This window comes from Oryctolagus cuniculus, chromosome 1, assembly GCF_051225735.1.
Source record: "Oryctolagus cuniculus isolate XC-2025 breed Fujian yellow rabbit chromosome 1, ASM5122573v1, whole genome shotgun sequence".
In the NCBI taxonomy this organism is placed as follows: Eukaryota; Metazoa; Chordata; class Mammalia; order Lagomorpha; family Leporidae; genus Oryctolagus; species Oryctolagus cuniculus.
In genome coordinates this window covers 112,271,817-112,290,581 of record NC_142867.1, presented here as the reverse complement: position 1 = coordinate 112,290,581, position 18,765 = coordinate 112,271,817, and the positions used below count along the sequence as shown (strand labels likewise).

The window sequence follows — 18,765 nt, the reverse complement described above, 5'->3', positions numbered from 1 at the left end:
GGGACGACTGTGGCGGTGGTGACAGTCACTGACGGCTCCTGAGCATGTGATGTGTGCTAAGGGCAGCTTTCATCTGATCCTGCTGCGGCTTTGTAGAGCAGGTATTCACTAGCAGAAAACCCCCATTTTGCACATGAGCAGCACAGCCTCCGTGCAACCCGAGCCACAGAGGTTGTCGTCTGCCCGAGGTTAGACAGCTGGTGGATGGCAGAGGTGGGATGCAAACGCGCACTGCCCGGCTCCTGCACCTGCAGCGGGGGCCGCAGAACAGCCCGTCTGAGGCTGGGAGCTGCCGGCATCAGTTTTCAGGTCACTGGGGCTGGAGGGTTTGGAGAAGCTTGGCCCAGCAAGGAGATGGGCTGTGCAGTCCCCGGGGCGCTCCGCTCCTGCCCACCGTGGAGCAGGCTTCCCTCAACCCGAGCCTGTGCCTCAGGCCTTGCAGGTGAGGCCCAGGGCCCACCTGTTCTGGGAGGCCTGCCCTCAGCTCCTTCTCTCCTTTTTCAGGAGTGAACTGCACTCCTCATGGACTCCACACTGTGGCCCGGCCCGTCACAGCCACCCAGGGTCTGTCCAGTGCAGGGACTAGGAATATTCACCCCCTACCCTGCGTCCTGGGACCAAGCCACAAGCTTGGCTTCCAAATCCCTGAGCCTGGAGAGAAGTCATCAGGAGTAGGGTGAGCAGGAGGAAGGGTGGGCAGGCGAAGTCCTCAGCCCCTCCCACCTCCAGAAGTCCAGGATGTCCACCCCCAGGGGCACTCCCCTGGCCCTGCTAGCAGTCGGCTGGGACCAGAGGCAAAGGGCACAGGTGAGTCTGCCAGCTCCTTAGGGGACCTCCCCACCCTGCCCATCACTGGGACAGAGGGCGGGAGCAGGGGCATCTGCCTCATGCACACAGTGCTGGGCACACTGGGAACTGCCCCCTGGCCTGCCCTGTGATTGCTTTTGGAGAGGAGAGAACCCTACCACCACCACTACCCCTTTAAAAAAAAAAAAAAAAAAGACACAGGGGTAGGGAAGGGCCGCCCTGCCTGTGAGATGGATGGATGCAGGGAGGTCCCTGGGGCGCCTGACCTCCTTGTAGCATCCTCCCCAGCCCCCAGCCAGGCACTGTCAGCGAGCTCCCCTCCTGGCACTGACGCTGCTCTGAAGGCAAAGCAAACAAATGCTGGCCTATGCACCAGGGACGCACCCGCTGACCCCCACGTCTTCAGGACACGAGGGGACAGGATCCTGCGAGCTCAGTGGGCTGTGCCCCCTTGCAGGCCCACCATGCCTGGCACCAATCCCAAGGTGCCTCACACTTCCCACACCCCTCCCCGCACCCTCACCTGTAGCCCAAGTCCTCCCAACTGGCTTTTCCTGTTCCTAGCTCTGTATGGCGCAAGTTCCCCAATTATGAGCACATTATCTCAGTGCTGGGCAGCCTCCAGCAAGCTTGGGGAGTGGAGGCCCGGGGAGGGGGCAGGGAGCACCAGTTATCCTGCCAGGGAGGGCCACGGGCTTAGCTGCTTGCCAGCCGGCCAGTCAGCAAGAGTGCTGGGCCGTCTGGCCCACTGACCTCACTCTGAGACTGCTCCTAGGGTGGGGCCGTGGGCTGGGCTGCCACCAGACAGTTAGGGCCAGAAGGAACCACTGAGACTAAGGAGTCCAGCCTGCTCCCTTACAGAGGAGGGGAATGGGGCTCGGAGAAGGGAAAGAGATTGGCCAAGTTCCAACAGCAAGCAAAAGGCAGGTGCTCCTCTCTTGCTACTCCCAGCGCACACTGCCTGTGCCAGGGGAGGCGCTGGGTGTAGTATCAGATCTGGAGCACCCACACGCTGGCCAAGGGGACAGCTAGAGGGATGCAGGTGGGGTACCCAGTGGGCTTGGGGAGGGGGATGTGAACAGGCACAGAGAAGGGGGAACATCAGGGGAACTCAGAGCAAGGCAGGGGCTGAGGATAGATTTCTTTAGCAGGCATTTCTTGAGTGTGTGCTGGGCACTGGGGACTCAGGGCCACCTGCTCCCAGTCAAGGGGAAGAGTGGAGGGCAGCTTCCAGTACTGACCACAGGCTGTGGTGCCCACAGAGGAACCTGCAGTTACACCCAGGTCTCTATCATGTAGATGAGGCAAATGGAAGCCCTAGTTCCCTCCCTGCCCCCGGGTCTTGGGTCCCAGAGTCCCTAGGGGCCATGCAGGCCATCCTTCTGCACCTGGGTCAGTGCAGGGCTTGGTGTCGCCAGTGTTCCTGATGGTGCTTAGTAGACTGAGTGAAGTCAGGGTAAAAGGAGGGGAAGTGAGCCAGTGTGTGGCAGTGACCCTGCTCTGAGGCTCGCCAGGGCTCGGGTATGAGCAGGGGCTGGGGGACAGCTGGAGGCGGAGCCTTCTGCTGGAATGGCTGCCCCAAGTGAAGGGAGCTGCATCGTGGTCAGGGGTGAGGAAGCTCAAACAGGGCGTTGGGGATGGGATAAACCAGCCAGTGGGGAGACCGGAGGGAATCTATCCATTCATTCATTTGGTGCCACCAATCACTCCCTCCTGCAAATCTCTACTCTCGGCTTCCATTGCAATTTGTCTAGCAGCAAATTGTTACTGGCACCTACTATAGGCCAGATGCTTGGCTGGGCACTGGGGATGCATAGATGGGAAAGACACAGGCCCTGCCTGGAGGGGCTCACATCCATATTGCAAGGGAGAAAACGACCACACTTGGCGGGGCTAGATTGGCTCTGGCCGTGAGGGTCAGGGAAGCTGCCCAAGGAGGTGGCCTCAGCAGCGGTCCATGGCAGAGCAGGGAAAGGCCTCTGGGCTGAGGGACCTGCGTGAGCATTGCAGATGCTGTGTGGGTGCTCGGTGCTCCGTGGCAGCCAGGACTGAATTGCTCGTTGATAGGACCGAAGTGCTGAGAATCGATCCTGGAGTAGAGTCCCTCAGCAAGTAGTGGTTGAATACGTGGGAGGAGGGCGGGAAGGAAACGCGGAAACGTGCTGTGTTCTGAGGCCAGGCCCAGTCTGATAGCATTGGAAAGCACAGCTTAGAGATGGACGTGGACCGAAGCCGGCGGACGCAGATGTTAAAAGCGCAGACATTAAGACTTAACTGAAGGTGACAGGGAGCCAGTGGAGGCCCGGCCTTGGGCAACACCTGCTTTCCTCTGCCTGGCCGGGGAAGGGGGCCCAGCCAGTGCATCCCAGGGAGTGGGGGAGTCGGCCATGGAGGACAGACAGCAAGGGCGGCCACAGTGTCAGCCGCTGCGTACCCTCATGGTCACCCACAGCTTCCTGCCCCCACGCACTTCTCCGTCAATCATTCCAATGGGTTCCCCAGCAACGCTCTGAGGTACAGACAGAACTAGATTTTCTGCCCCACCTATCAGTGAGGGAAATGTGACCCAGGGAGCTCAGGCAGCTCGTGGCTTCTAAACTGGGGCTCTACTTGGAAAGCAGTGCTTTGAGCCTTCATCATAAATGGGGGAGTGGACATATGTATTCACTAGCATAGAGTCCTATTGACAATACATCCCTGGGTGGAAAATCAGCTTACAGAGCAGTCTGTCCAATATGAGTCTGATTTGTTCAAAAAACAGAGATGGCTAGATAGCTGGATGCATGACGGATGGATGGATGCATGCTGGATGGGTGGAGGATGGATGGATGAAGAGAGAGGGAGTGAGAAGACAGGTACAACAGGATGATCAGTGATCTTTCTAAGCACCTGGATCACAGGGTGTTGCCTTTTCCTCCTCTCTTTATTTTCAGTATGGCCCAGAGTATTATAACAAGTAATTAATGTTTTTATAACTAGTATAAAGAGAATAATGACTGCTATAAATGAAAAGACAAGCGCACTGGGAATGAGAGGGGTGGGAGAGTGCGGGCCTGGACTGACCACTTCTGCCGTCTCCTTGGGCCAGGCGCCCATACGCAGGTGGTGCAGGTGAACGACTCCATGTATGGCTTCATCGGCACAGACGTGGTGCTGCACTGTAGCTTTGCCAACCCGCTGCCCAGCGTGAAGATCACCCAGGTCACGTGGCAGAAGGCGACCAATGGCTCCAAGCAGAACGTGGCCATCTACAACCCGGCCATGGGGGTGTCGGTGCTGGCACCCTACCGCGAGCGCGTGGAGTTCCTGCGGCCCTCCTTCACGGATGGCACCATCCGCCTGTCCCGCCTGGAGCTGGAGGACGAGGGTGTCTACATCTGCGAGTTTGCCACCTTCCCCACGGGCAATCGCGAGAGCCAGCTCAATCTCACTGTGATGGGTAAGCCGCCCCCTCCCCCCACCCTCAGCCAGAGTCCTGGGAGCTGGGCCATCCTCACTGCCTGCCTCCGTGGCCCCAGACAGGCTCCTAGGGTGGGCCTGGTGCCTCCAGTTCCCTGGGGATCAGGGGTGGGAACCCTAGCTCTGCATGGAGGTGAGGTCAGGGCTCGGGCTGGATCCCCACTCTGGAGTCCTTTGTCAGGACACAGCAACAGCACTGGGCACCACGATGGGGGAACCAGCTGTCCATGCAGTCTGGTTGCACCTGCTAAGGCTCCAGGAAGGTGCAAGCCTAACAAAAGCGAGCAGGGAGGAGAAAGGCGAGACCTCCAGTGAAGGGGCTCCAGTGAAGCAGGCTGAGAGGCAGGGCTCCAGGCCGTGCACCTGGTCCCATGGCACTCTCTGGTTCCCGCAGCCAAGCCCACCAACTGGATCGAGGGCACCCACGCAGTGCTCCGAGCCAGGAAGGGGCAGGACGACAAGGTCCTGGTGGCCACCTGCACCTCGGCCAACGGGAAGCCCCCCAGCGTGGTGTCCTGGGAGACGCGGCTAAAGGGTGAGGCAGAGTACCAGGAGATCCGGAACCCCAACGGCACAGTGACCGTCATCAGCCGGTACCGCCTGGTGCCCAGCAGGGAGGCCCACCGGCAGACCCTGGCCTGCATCGTCAACTACCACATGGACCGCTTCAAGGAGAGCCTCACCCTCAATGTGCAGTGTGAGCAGGGCGGGGGCCGGGAGCTGGGGCGGGGCCCGGGGCTGTCCTCGAAGCCACCCTCCTTGCCTTCACTCCTCCCCCCTCCTCCTCCTCCCCCCTCTCCTCCCCTGCTGGGTCTGCTCCCACTCGCCCCGCCCTCTCCTCCAGCTGTTCCCACATCACTTCCATCCCTTCCCATCTAGGACTCCCTCGCCTTAAACTCTGCTCCCTTCCCCAACCCTCTTCCAACATCATCCCTCGCCCCACAGATGAGCCCGAGGTGACCATCGAGGGGTTTGACGGCAACTGGTACCTGCAGCGGATGGACGTGAAGCTCACGTGCAAAGCCGACGCCAACCCCCCCGCCACCGAGTACCACTGGACCACGTGAGTGCGGCAGGGCCAGCTGGCCGCTCGGGAAGATACCTTACTGGGTCACAGGGGCCTACCTGCAGGAGCCGCAAGCAGGAAAGACATTGGGGTCTGAGCTCAGGCTTCTCAGGGAGAAGGGGCGCGGCTGTGAGAGGACCCCCCACTCATACAGTCACATGGACACTTGCATGTTTGAGTGTCAGGGTCAGCGGGACAAACCCTTGTGCCAGGGGGGGCTTCCCTCGTGACCCGCCTCCCTCCTGCTCCCTGATAAAGGATTTTGCCATTTTCCTTTGGTGATTCAGCCTGAGTCACTCCCACCCCAACCCCCAGTATTTATTTTTATCGAGGTATCCCTGGGGAGGCTGGTGTTCTGGAGCAGCCCAGATCTTTCTTTGTTCCCAGCGTCCCCCAGCCCCGGGCTGCTCGGGGAGGAGCAGACATCAGCCTTCTAGAAGTGGGGTCCCATCATCCCCTTTTGGGGCTGTCTTTGGTCCTGAGAGGGGCCTGTCCCTCCTCCAGCCAGCTCTGATGGCTGGGCTGAGCTTCCTCCCAGGGAGGCTGCATGCAGCACACAGAAAGACAGGGCATGGGGGAAGCCAAGTGGAGCTGGGTGGCAGGAGACGGCACCCCGAGGGAGTCTGAACCCTCCCTCCAGGAAGGGGAGGGCACTGGCGGGTTTCACCTGTTAGCCTCCGCTTCCTGAAACACAAAATGCTTCTGAGGGTGGGAGTGGCCCGAGCCTGCGTGCTGGTTTCAGCTTTGCAACCCAGGATCTGCCAGGCTCATCAAAATGATGGCTTTGTAGCCAGGAGGAAGGCAGGTCGTCCCCTATCCGTGGCAAACCCACGTGGGAAAGTCTGGTGACGTGCCGTGCAAAAAGACAACGGGGAAACGGAACACAACAGTTCCCATCTCAGACCTGAGTGGCTTCCCAGGCCTTCCTGCCAGTGGTTCTGTTTCAGGAGATGGGGGGCTAGGACCAAGGCATCTGGACCAGTACCCAGTTACCCAAGAGACCAAGGACCTGCAACCAGGGACCACAAGTAGTAGCAAGAGCACTCCCTCGGAGTCCAGAGAGCCAGCCTTGCTTCCCTGGCCTTGAACCTCATGCTGCTTCTGTGACGTGGGACCTGTCCCCACCTGCGCTGCCTACACTTCAGTGTCAGGATGATCACATGTGAAACCCTGAATGCTATAGAGGTGCCTAGTGCAGTAGATTCCTGCTGCTGGTCTCTCTCCTTCTGAGACACAGCCTGCCATGTGAACTCAGCGTGAACTCAGCGTAGGACTGATAGGCTTGGAGCCTGGGGGGTGACCCCGGGGCAGCTTCCTGGGACCGACACTCGTAACCCTCGGCCATGTCTCCCAATCCCCGCAGGCTGAACGGCTCCCTCCCCAAGGGCGTGGAGGCCCAGAACAGAACCCTCTTCTTCAGGGGTCCCATCAGCTACAGCCTGGCCGGGACCTATGTCTGTGAGGCCACCAACCCCATCGGCACTCGCTCTGGCCAGGTGGAGGTCAATATCACAGGTAGGACGCTACCTCCCCCTCCTGCCTCTCCCCACCCACGACTCCTCCACTACCCATATCCCCCACCTTTGGGTGACGTTATGGTGGGAAGCCAGCTTCTCTACCCTCTCTCTTCCTCTCTGGTTTGCTCTTGCGCTTTGGCTGTTGGTCTTGCTTTCTTTTCTCTTTGCTACACTTAATGTTGTATGTAAGATGGTCAGGGTGGTACCCAGACAGAGAGGGGCAGATGTGCTACGGACAGCCTTGTTGGTTTGGGGAGGGGCGGCGGCCAGAGCCTGCTGGTGGTACTGCTGGGAGGCTGGCAGGGTGGGGGCAGGTGTGCAGGTGCAGCTCGCCTCCTTCAAGCCCTGCATCCTGCGTGGGCTGCAGGATGAGGCTCACCCCAAGCAGGGAGACCAGAGAGAAGGTAAGGATGCAGCCTGGGGCCACAGTGCTTCCGTGCCCCGCAGCTGTGTCCCTCTCAGTGCAGATGGGGGTGCTGAACCGCCTGACCCCTCAGGACAAAAGGAGAGCAGGGGCCGGGGTGTTCTGGGAGGAAGTTTGCATGGGACATGGAAGGAGTATGGGCTTGATGGCTGCCCGCCTTGTCCCTGGAAAACCGGGACAACCCTTAGAGGGCCATTGTCAGAAGGGTACATATGTAATACAGGCGAAGCACCCTAGCACAGGTCGGTTGGCCAGCAGTCGGCCAGCAGACGGCCAGTGCGCCACGATTGCCACTGTGACCTGCGTCATCAGCATTATTGTGAGCAGAGATGTTGGAACAGGCCGGTGGAGGGTGAAACTACCCACAGTGTCCCTGGGAGGCGTGCCTCTGACACTGCACCTGAGCCTGTAACAGGAAGAACCTCCTAGAACAGGAAGTGCCCTCCATCTACTGCAGTGATGAACAGGAAGTAACATGCCCAGGACGTGACCTCAGGGACACCAGGAACTGCTGGCTATTACTGGGCAAGCCCTTAGCTTGGAGCCTATGTCCCAGGACTGAGGGACCTCATCATGTTTGGGTACATTTAAGGCCCAGCTGCAGAAAAAGCAGCCCCGAGCTGTCCTGGGCCTTCTGTCACCCCTCTTGTCTAGGCAGAGCTGAGTCCCTTGCTGCCTCCTTCAGCTTCTTGCCCTTGGCGCTAGGAGTGGTTGGGCATGTGGGGGGAGGGGTGTACAAGTATCAGGGTTGGAGCCTGGGGAAATCAAGGCAGCCCCTCCCTCTCGGGCTCAGGCTTCAGGGTTCCCACAGATTGGCAAGTAGAAGACAGGGGCCAGAACCACACTTCCGTCACCTGGAGTTTGAGCAAAGTGCAGTGGGAGCCTCACAGGTGCCTGAGCGCCCGCAGGGAGGCAGCCTCGTTCCAGGGGTAGCACAGACGCAGGCTGGGGGCGTCCACCACCTGCTGGCTCCTCCTGGCTCCGGGCCCCTGGGAAGTGTCTTTACTCCTCTGAGCCACAGCCTCCGAGTCTGCAGCCCACAAGTGCCTCTCCTTGAAGGCTTCTCGCAGTCTTGCAGGCCAGCGTCCCCCTCCCCCGCCCCCATGGAGGACCACTGACCGCCCCCACGGCCTCCCCTCCACCACTCAGGCTGTCTGCAGAAAGAAAACCAGGAGCAACCTGCCCTGCTCCCCAGCATGAGAGGGCCGACCAGAGGCCCTTCCAGGCCAGGCGGTGTGCCATGCCCAGCCAGAGGCAGGGCCAGGGCAGGAGGGGAGTGGTCTTTCTTCTCCCAAAGCCCCCCCAGCAGTGGCGGAGGAGGGGGTGGCAGGTGACTTCAAGTGCAGGGAGCAGGGAGGAGACACGGCTGTTGTGGCACCTTCCGTGGGATCTGTGGTCAGGCCCAGGTGGCAGCATGTGCCACCCTGCCCACAGCCATCATCACACTAGCAGTGTGGCCTGGAGGACAGATGGGCTGGGGCCACCCAGGGCTCCAGCTGGAAGAGGGACGCAACATGACTGCATTGGTGACAGCGCAGTTAAGCAGGAGCCAGGAAAGCATGACACACACTGAGTCCTTGACGGGCACAGGGGCTGTGTGGCTGGCCCTCCCCGGGGGAGGGTCTCTGGGGGCCGCCCCCGCTCCGGAGGACTCAGCAGGGGCCTGAGCCTTTTCAAGGCTGTCTGTGCTTCCAAGTCATTTCCTTGCAGCCGCTGACCTCTCTACCCTTCATCCCACGTCAGCCCGTGCCCACCCTGCCCTGGGCTCCCAGCCCTGCCGCTCTGCAGGGAATGCATGAGCGAGAGGGATAAGTGGAAATTTAATTTTTCATTCTGGCCATCCACTTGGGTAATAGCTTTGCCCTGGGCACATCTGGACAGGGAAATGAAGAGCAGCTGGGGTGGGGCAGGAGCAGCCAGCCCTTGGGGGCGCGCCATAGGGACAAGTGTGTGTGTGTATGTGTGTGTGTGTGTGTGCCGGGTTCCTGCAAAGACTCATGGATAGCAGTGGTGGGGGTCAGGGCAGCCAGGCAGGGGGCTCGTTCCAGGGGTAGCACAGTGGGCAGGTATGGAAGGGGCTGGGCCATCTCTCTGTCGGCCATGGGGGGTCCAGCCAAGCACCTCTCCCTTCTCCCTCGGGAGGGAACCCCGAGGGTGGGGAAGGGACCCAGGCTGTGGTGCTTACAGACTATAGGAGACCAAATGAGGCAGCATCTACCCCTGGGGTGTCAGAAAGAGAGTGGCCAAGCCTCTGGCAGGGACCTAGCCTGTTGCCACTCCCACGGGCAGGGCAGGGAAGGAGACACTAGCGTTTCCACTGAGATCCAGGCCTATCCCAGGGGGGTGATGGCAGCAGTTTGCCTGTGGGGCGGGAAGGTGTTCAGACCACAGGTGGTGGGCTTTCCAGGTGGGTGTCCACGCAGAAGGGCAGGGGGTGTGAGCCTGCGAGCGTGCATGCCCAGGCCTGAGTGTGGGTATGCACCTCCGTGTGCGTTCCCAGGAGCTGCTGTCTGCCTGCTTGCCGAGCGTGCACACAGGAGTCCTCAGGGCTGAGCCGGAGCCAGACGTGCCCTCCCGCAGGCTGACAAATGGCCGCGCGGCTAAGAGCGCGAGAGCGCAGCTGTGGCCCGGCCTCCGGGAGGACCCGTCCTCCTCCAGCTCACCCAGGCCCTGCCTGCTGGCCTGACAAGAGGCACAGCTGCTGCAGCTGCAGGGGACAGGAGCGCCACCCGCCCTGCGGCCGGCCGCACTGCGTGCTGGGAGGTGTAGTTCTCACACGGCTTCCCGCCCTGATCTTCCGGCCCGAGGAAGCGCCAGGCAAGGGCTTTGGAAGCCAGCCCGGTCCCTATTGTCTCTGACCCCAGACCTCCCAGAGCCTAGATCCAGGCTGTAAACCCTCACCCCTCACGCCACCTGAGAGCCATCCAGCCTCCTCATCCCCACCAGCCACCCAGGTCATTCAGGGCCCCAAAGGAATGCGGAGTCCCTGCAGCTCTACCACGCCAGCCAGGCTGAGACCCCAGAAGGGAGCCTTCAGGAAAGGGGTGTGGCCGCCCCCTCTCCGAGGGCGTGAGGGAGCCCTTAGGGCCCCCAGCTGCGGCTGCGCTGCTGGCACAGACAGGGGCTACTGGCTGACCCTGACAGCTGGAGACAGAGGGGAGGATGCTCCACTCCACACCACAGCCCCTGTGCCTGCGAGTGAGCTGGGTTCCTGCACCTGCTTCTTCGGCCTCCTGCTCAGCATCTCCATGCCAAAGTCTTCTGCTGCCCGAGTAGCCAAAAGATGCCCAGAGAAGAGTAACCCTCCTTGGGACTTGGGGGGTGGGGAATCACCAGAGGGCCTGAGGTGAAAGAAACCCAGTATAAGCCCCGCCCCAAGCCGCTGTTGTGCTCCTGTCCCGCACAGCAGTGCAGTGAGGTCCCCGGTTGCGTGTCTGCTGCACGACGGCCCTGCCTGGGGCAAGGCTCACCCCTGAAGCACAGCTGGCTACTGGAGAGTTTATTCTTCCACGGCCACACGCGGGGCAAGCTGGGTGCTTGGGATGCGTCGGTGCGCGGAGCAGCCCTCGTACCCGTCCTTGCAGGGCTTGCGTAGTCACGGCGAAGGGGAGGTGGAGAAAGCGACAGAGGCAACAGCATCCCAGGGACACAGGAGCTTGTGACGGTGCGAGTGTGGGAGCCAGGCCCTGAAGCAGGCAAGGGAGTGAGCCACAGGAACACCTCGGAGAAGAGGGCCGCCAGGGAGAGGTGACATCGGCAGTGGGGACCGAGTGCAGGGCCCGCAGAGCACTCTGGGCGTTCACTGTGTGTGAACAGGAGCACTGCAGGGTTCCAAGCAGGGAAGGGTGCTGCTCCCTAATTCTGATTCACAAACTAGTCTGGGACCCCAGCCGCTCTCGTGAAACAATAAACCCCGCCCAGATGCCTGTGGGGGGTCACAGCAGGCCACCCAGGCAAGTAGGGTGCAGGAGAGTGGCATCTTCCTTTGGGTCCCTGCTGTTGGAAACAGTACGGAAGTAGCTACAGTGGGACTTACGTGGTGCACACCTGCCCCCCTCAGCAACGTGTCAGCCCAAGATCTGCGTGAGGCTGCCATCCCCCAACCCCTGGCCTCATGCCTACAGGAGAGAAGAACTCAAGCTGTTTGTTTGAAAACTGGCCGAAGGACCAGAGCCCATCGTGCTAAATCCTAATTTGCATTTAGTTGCCATTTAGACCGGCAAAATCAGTGTGTGATTAATGGAGTGGAATCAGCCATTGTTCAAACCAGAATGAGAGGTGCAGACCACTAGGACATGAAAATACAAGAGGAAAGGGCAGGAGACGCCTGCACGAGAAGCCAGCAGAACGCGGGCCTGGCGCGAGTGCCGTGAGCAAAGGTTTGCACCGAGAAACGGATTTGGGCAAGGAGCACAGCACAGAAGGCGTGCTGGCCAGACCCAAGGCGAAGCTGCCTGGCAGAAGCTTTGCAGGCCAGGCTGTCCTGCCCGGCACGCAGTCGGGCATTCCTTGCTGGTCTTTGAGAAAAGAAAATTAACCTGGGGGCTGTGGGTGGGGTGACCAGGAAGGTGACAGGTCCAGGGACCTGCAGTCAACCCCGGCATCACGAGGTAGATGCAGAATGGGGGAGAGTCAGTGAGATGTGACCGTGACCGCAGACTTTGGCCCAGGAGGGGAAGGAGGAGGCGTCAAAGATGAATGAGATTCTGAGCTGGGAGTCCCCAGTGGTGGTGGCACTGGAGAACTCGGGGGCTTAGGCTGAAGGGAGAAGTGTGGGAGGGAAGATGGCGAACCAGGTGGGAGAGACGGGTTTTGGGTTGGAGGTGAGAAATCCACATGAGGATGTACTAGAGGGCTCTCTTTCAAACGTGTGTGTCCCTGCCAGACGGCCCTGGCGGGCAGGGGTGAAGGGCAGGGCTCCTGCTCTGGTAAGTGGAGAAACACTGCATCCCACATGCAGGAGAAGCTGGGGCACTCATGCTTTGCCCAAGCCGTTTCCCCGAGTGCTTGAGCCCAGTGCTTTTGCTAACCCTCTGAGCAAGTGGTTGGAGGTTCTGTGGGCCACAGTTGGGGAGATGGCATCCGAGAGGCCTTTGGAGTTAAAGTCCCAGAGCTGGGCGACAGCCATCAGGATAAAGGTAATAAATGAAGCAGATCAGTCTGCCACCAGGAAAGGAAGCAGAGTCAGGGTGGAAGATCCACGGGTGGAGCCTCCAGGGAGCCCGATGGAGCAGAGAGAGAGCCCAGCGAGGCAGCCAGAGACAGAGCCCTGGGCGAGGGCAGCCGGGGACCCAGGAACCCTGTGTCAGGAGAAGAGGCAGCTCCCACCCTGGTGCCGTCCTTATCCCCTTGGCCTCTGCAGGTCCCTAGCATCCCTCAAGGCTGGGCCAAGTCCAGCCTCCTCCAAGGAGAGTTCCTAACTCCAAGCCCCGGAGCTCTCGTTCTGCTGCACTCCCGAGCGTTTCTCTGCTTTTTCCCTTGACATCTCCCACGGCTCTGTGCCTCAGAGTGGCATTCGGTTCCCAGCTAGGCTGTGAGATGCTTGTATCCTGTGACTAGCCAGACAGATGCTCAGTACGCGTGTGCCGATCCCTTGGGTGCAGGGGTCAGCGGGGGGTGTGGGAGGGGTGGAGCAGAAGGCAGGTGCAGAGGGAGAGATGGTTCACATCCGGGAGACCTGAAGAGGGAGCAGGCAGGTTAACAGTGCAGCAGGGCGGGGCTCCTCCTCCCACCTCCTGGGGAGCAGGTGCAGGCCCCTTTAAGGCAGTAAACAAACGGGGACCTGGGGAGCCTGCAGAAGCTTCAGGCCCCCAGGAGACTCTTCAGCAGATAAGCAGAGATTCAGTAAACAGTGACCTGAGGGTGGTGACAAGTGGGGAGCGCTTCCGGCTGCCAGCTCCTGCATGCGCAGGCCCGGGCACAGGAGCCCAGGGCCGGGCCCGGCTCAGCCACGTGACCTGGGCCAAACGGCCTCCCACTCTCCAGGCCCCTGTGTTCTCAGGAGCCCTGCCAGCCTGAACTCCAGGAAAGCCTTTCCTCTTTCCTAGAATCTCCACCCTGCTGCTGCCTGCCGCAGACAGCACCCTACACACCCCACAGGGCCGGCCCCACCCAGGCGGAACAGGCTCTCGGGAGCAGCCCGATTCCGATGCTGTGAGTGATGCTGAATCGAGGACTGAGCTGGCAGCAGTAGGCTCCCAGGGGCCCGGACAGAAATCCAGACCCGGTGCTGTTACCTTGGCCTGAACTTGGCCCGGAGAGAGCAGTGGAGGTCAGCCCTCTGGTCCTACCCCAGTGCCTCTGGACCAGGCCAGCCATGGTCTCCGGTGCCACCCTGTGGTAGTGCTGGGAACCGCCTCCCGTAGCCTCACTGTAGGACCTCTGGCCCCAGGCCTGGCCCAGAGCAGAATAGTGAGGCCTGCCCCCACCCCCACCCCCTTGGCTCAGAAAGTCACTCAAGTCAGCTTCCTGTCCCCTCCCACCCACTTCCATCCTCTCCTCGCCTTTCCTGCCTCCTCGTGTCCACTCTGTCCACAGTGTGCGTGTGTCGGTGCATCCATGTTCAGCACTCAACTCCGTCCTGTGAGCCCCCAGCTGTGTGGACGCACCTGCCATGGCAGGCGCCATGTCCTCAGCATCTTTGCTGTGTGTGTACAAAGCCCTGCTCTGTGCCTGCACCCTGCCCTCCTGGGTGACTGTGCTTGTAGCCCAGGCTGGCAGCACTGCTGGGTCCCCCACCTTGCCCTGCAGGGCCAGACTGCAGCCAAGAGCCACAACCCTGGCCACTGGTGGGCACGTACAGGCCGTCTTCTGGGCGTTAGCCCTGGACTCTGGGCCCCTGAAGCCGGGCAATGGTGTCATGCTGAGGGACTCGCGAGACGTTTGCACAGGCTCCATATGCAAGAGAAGCAGCATTGCGTCACAGGCTCGGCGGCCTGCGGCCCCTTGCGAACCTCCCTGTGCCTGGCCTCCTCGTGCGCAGAAGAAATGAACCACACCCCTGCTTCCCAGGGTGGTGACAGCACATGGTGGCTTGTGGGTGCTGTGCGTGAGGACCTCTGCACCACGGCCAGGGGCAGAGCTGGGCCTGCACCCACTCCCGGGACAGGATGGAAGGCCTTGGTGCTACGGGTGCTGTCTCCTGCCTCTCTCTGCTCTGGCCACCAGTGCTGCTGCACAGTGGGTCTCCCGGCAGGTGCCCAGGAGCCTCTGGAACGGGAGCTGCTCAAACCTTGCCTGCCCCCGCCCCCGTTTCCCACCCTGCTTTTTTTCCCCATCGCTTTCCCCCCTTCCTCCCACCCCTGGTGCCGCCCCAGGAGCAGACTCTGACTCTGTCCCCTCCCTCTCTTTTCCTTTCCCAGAATTTCCCTACACCCCGTCTCCTCCCGAGCATGGGCGGCGCGCCGGGCCGGTGCCCACGGCCATCATTGGGGGCGTGGCGGGGAGCGTCCTGCTGGTGCTGATTGTGGTCGGCGGCATCGTGGTGGCCCTGCGCCGGCGCCGGCACACCTTCAAGGGCGACTACAGCACCAAGAAGCACGTGTACGGCAACGGCTACAGCAAGGCGGGCATCCCCCAGCACCACCCGCCCATGGCGCAGAACCTGCAGTACCCCGATGACTCCGACGATGACAAGAAGGCCGGCCCGCTGGGCGGGAGCAGCTACGAGGAGGAGGAGGAGGAGGAGGGCGGAGGGGGCGAGCGCAAGGTGGGCGGCCCCCACCCCAAATACGACGAGGACGCCAAGCGGCCCTACTTCACGGTGGATGAGGCCGAGGCCCGGCAGGACGGCTACGGGGACCGGACTCTGGGCTACCAGTACGACCCTGAACAACTGGACTTGGCTGAGAACATGGTTTCTCAGAACGACGGGTCTTTCATTTCCAAGAAGGAGTGGTACGTGTAGCCCGCTTCTGGAGCGTCTGTCTGCGCCCGCCCCTCCCCAACTCCGCCCCGCACGCCGCACGCCCCCCCACCCGCACCCCTCCTGGAGCTCCGCAGAGACTCGCTCCACTGCCTAGAGCCAGCCCCCAGCTCCCAGGGAGCAGGGCAGCCCAGGGTAGAGGACTCGGCTTTGTTTTTGTTCCTGCCCCCTCCCCATGGTGTTGTGTTGACCGTGGCTTTGGTGTTGCTGTATCTCCTTCCCCCACCCCCCAACACTGGAATTTGTGTTCTCTTCACTGGGGGTGGAGGGCTGAGGGGGCTCAGGAGGAAGAGCCCCACCCCTACCCCAGATGCTGCTTCTCCCTGGGAGAAGGAACCCACCCCCCTAGACAGCAGGTACACCCAACGGGTGAGGGGTGGGGGTGGCTCGTCCAATGCACCCAAGGGGAGAGATCTTGTTTGTTCCAGGAATCCAGTTGAGGTCCCTACCTGGGACCTGGGGCAGTGTGTTTACCTGGTGACGTTGATTTCACATAATTTCTTCATTGGCCTGTGGGGAGTCCTGCTGGACCAACTCTGATGTGTCTCACTCTCCCCTTGTCTGACCCCAGCGCGGGGGGCTCCTGGCAGACTCTGTTAAAGACTCTGTTCACACCCCCTGCCAGCTCACGCTCACATGCACGCGCACACACCCACTCACTGTGCCTGGGCCCACAGACGCTGCCCAAGGCCCGGCCTGTCTGCTCCCTCTCTTCCTTAAGCACCAATGTTTCTTGGACCTCTCCCTTACCCATAAGTGCTCGATTCTCTTGGAAAGTCGGGGCTGGGGTCCCAGCAGGGGATTTCCTCCAGGAGCGAGATGCCAGGGCTGAGAAGCGCAGAGAAGAGCCACGGACACAGTCTGAGGGTACATGGGGATGCCCACTCGAGATCCCGGGGCTGGCAGAAGTGTGATGGGGTGGCACAACCAGGGAACCACCTGCTCACCCCCTCTCCGTTCCCTGGGGCGAGGGACAGCCTTGAGAAGCCCTCCTGCTGGTGTGGGCCTCTGGGCACCTGGCAACCCTAGGCCTGCCTGGGTCTTCCCTTGGATGCAATGGAGGAAGGCCCCTCCCAGCTCTCTCTCCGTCCCCCAGCTCAAAGTGCCTCAGTTCTTCCCTCTGCCACCCAGGTTCCCCGGCACTCTATAGACAAGCTCACACATGGGAAAGACCCGGGGGTGGGACAGGCTGGCTCCAAGGCCCCTTGTGCCTGCCCATTAGGGGCCTGTCAGCTCAGGCCAGGCCAACGCGAGCTCCGGGGGACAGCAAGTGTTAGGGGACAGGAGGCAGACACCAGTGCCCCACAGGCACTGTCCGCCCAGCCTCAGGCTTCCTATGGGAGCCACACACACACACACACACACACACCCCACCGCCTGGTGCTGCTATTGAACGCCACCCGAGCTCCATCTCCACCTGTGTGACCCTGGCCCCCAGCGAGGCCGCCCGGCCTGGCCCTCACTGCCCCAGCCCCAGCCCAGGCTGCCCAGTAGCCACGTAGCAGAAGTCTGAAGCCATGCCAGCCCCGGGCGGTTCTCTCCTCTTGGCATTGTGGGCAGTGCGCAGGGTGGAGCTGGGGGAGAATATTTCGGGGCCTTTCTAGCCATGGGGCAGGGGGAGGTGGAGGAGCGGCACTGCTTCTCCCAGCAGTGTTAGTGTCCCCTTAGGGCAGGGGACCTCGTCATGTTACATCACGACCCCACCCCTCCTCATGCCATTCTCGCTCCTCCGCTTGGTCCCTTTGTACCCAGGCAAGGGGTAACCCCAGGGGCCCGCCTGACAGAGGCGTTTTCCCTGTCCCCTTGAAAGCACGAGACCGAAATGACTCCTCCTCCCGTGTCTCCCTTGTCCTGCACTGCCACTCTCTGTTCCTCCTCCTGGATGGACTTAGGAGGCCAGGGCCCCCCCAAAGCACTGAGGCCTCCTTAAGACCCCCCACACCTCCCTCCCCTCCCCCCACTGCCCAAGCAAAGCACAAGTGATGGGGTCTGGGCAGCAAAGGCTCATGGGAGGCTCCTGCCTTGCTCCAGCCCAACCCACTGGGGCGGCTGCTGCCCTGGGATGGGAGGGCACAGGCAGGGGTCAGCACTTGGGCTTAGAGCAACTGGGTTTTCTGGACCAATGGTCCTGCTGGGGCCGTGGGCAGCCCGCTGGCAAAGGGAGCCTGGCCGGCCCGCCAGACAGAGGACGCTTGCTTCTTCATGGCCCAGCAGGAGCTGAGCTGCTGCTTTGCAGGAACTGAAACAAGCCCGGTGTTCATTGTGCCAAGGCCTCCCCGCCTGTCATCCTGCCTCTCTGCCCTCCCCTCCCCTTGCAGATTTTGATCTTGTCCTAAGGTGTCATCGAACCGTCTGGGTTCCCTCTATCAGGAGGAGCTGGAAGTAGCAGCACCGAGTTGGTGAGCACAGGCATGCACGGGCGGCCGCCCCGGGCCCAGCACTCGTGCATGCGAGCACGCACAGACACCCCCGACAGAGCCGAGCACAGGCGTGTGCGCGCACACGCACACGCACACACGCGCGCACGGCTGCATGGGCACTGAGCACAGGTAGAGACCCGGCAGGGGAGTGGGCTGATCCCAAGGAGAATCTGTGTCCCAGCGCTCAGGCTGTGAGCGGGCCCCGAGGCCCTGTGGCCTGGGCGTGCGCCCCCTCTGCCACCACACCCCGTGTGCCCACTGCGCTGGTGCGGTAGCTTTTCTGCCGTCCTCAAAGCAGAAAAACCAGGACTTAAGCTAGGTGGTTGTGGGTAGCCCCGCAAACACTGGTGGCCTCTCCCCTGGGAGGAGGGGGTGCCTTCAGACCTCCGGGGGTCCAGACAGAGGCCCCCGAAACCTGACTGCCAACAGAAACCCTCTCCTGGTGAGGGGCGTGCGGCCCCCACACCCACAGGGAAACCTGCTCTGGCCATAGATGGGCTCACAGCCCTCCCTGGGCCAGGGGTGGCCCAGGCATGGCGCCTGGGGCCTCGCTGCCACTGCCCCACCCGGTGCTGCTGCTGCTCTCCTGACCCCTGCTGTGAGGAATGGGATTCTTGGTTAAAAAAAGTTGATAATTCCTTTTTTGTATAAATGCAACAAAATCCAGGAGAAGCTGCCCCCTCCCCTCACGTGCGAGTCGCCCCCTTTGCTTCGGTTCCTCTGTCACCGTTTTCGTCTTTGGTCCTGGGGACAGCCCAGCAGATTCTCCTGGTTCCCTCCCAGGGGGTGCTTGCCTCACCCCCTTTTACTTGTATAAAAAAAAAGATGGGTTGAAAAATGTACTGAGGAAAAAAATGTACTTTTTTATAAATAAAGTGTTTAAAACAAGCCCATTGGCCGTGTGTCTCTCCGGTTGCCCTGCTGTGGTCCTTCTCCATGGGGCAGCGGCTGATGGGGAGCCCCCCACCCTTGTGTCTGGATTCTGGGTTCTGCAGCTGGGATGCAGGCCCCACGTGGGCATCGCGCGCCCCCTGTCTTGCAGGAGCGCCTCCCACGGAGGCTGAGCTCAGGCTACCATGGAACAAGGGTCCAATAGGGAGGGTTGGGGTCTGCAGGCACAGGAGGGCCCTTTCAGGAGGCCTGACGTG

At 61.4% G+C, this 18,765-nt stretch overlaps 1 protein-coding gene across 1 annotated transcript in view; it reads left to right on the top strand.

Moving 5' to 3' along the window:
• Window positions 1–18,505, top strand: part of NECTIN1 (nectin cell adhesion molecule 1) — a 61,401-nt gene extending 42,896 nt beyond the window's left edge. Inside the window, exons 2-6 of the mRNA XM_051848688.3 lie at window positions 3,896–4,246; window positions 4,661–4,963; window positions 5,212–5,329; window positions 6,696–6,847; window positions 14,635–18,505. Of these exons, the coding sequence (XP_051704648.1) occupies window positions 3,896–4,246; window positions 4,661–4,963; window positions 5,212–5,329; window positions 6,696–6,847; window positions 14,635–15,179 (1,469 nt within the window). The 3' untranslated portion in view covers window positions 15,180–18,505. The remainder of the gene's footprint in view (window positions 1–3,895; window positions 4,247–4,660; window positions 4,964–5,211; window positions 5,330–6,695; window positions 6,848–14,634) is intronic.
• Window positions 18,506–18,765: the final 260 nt, after the last annotated feature.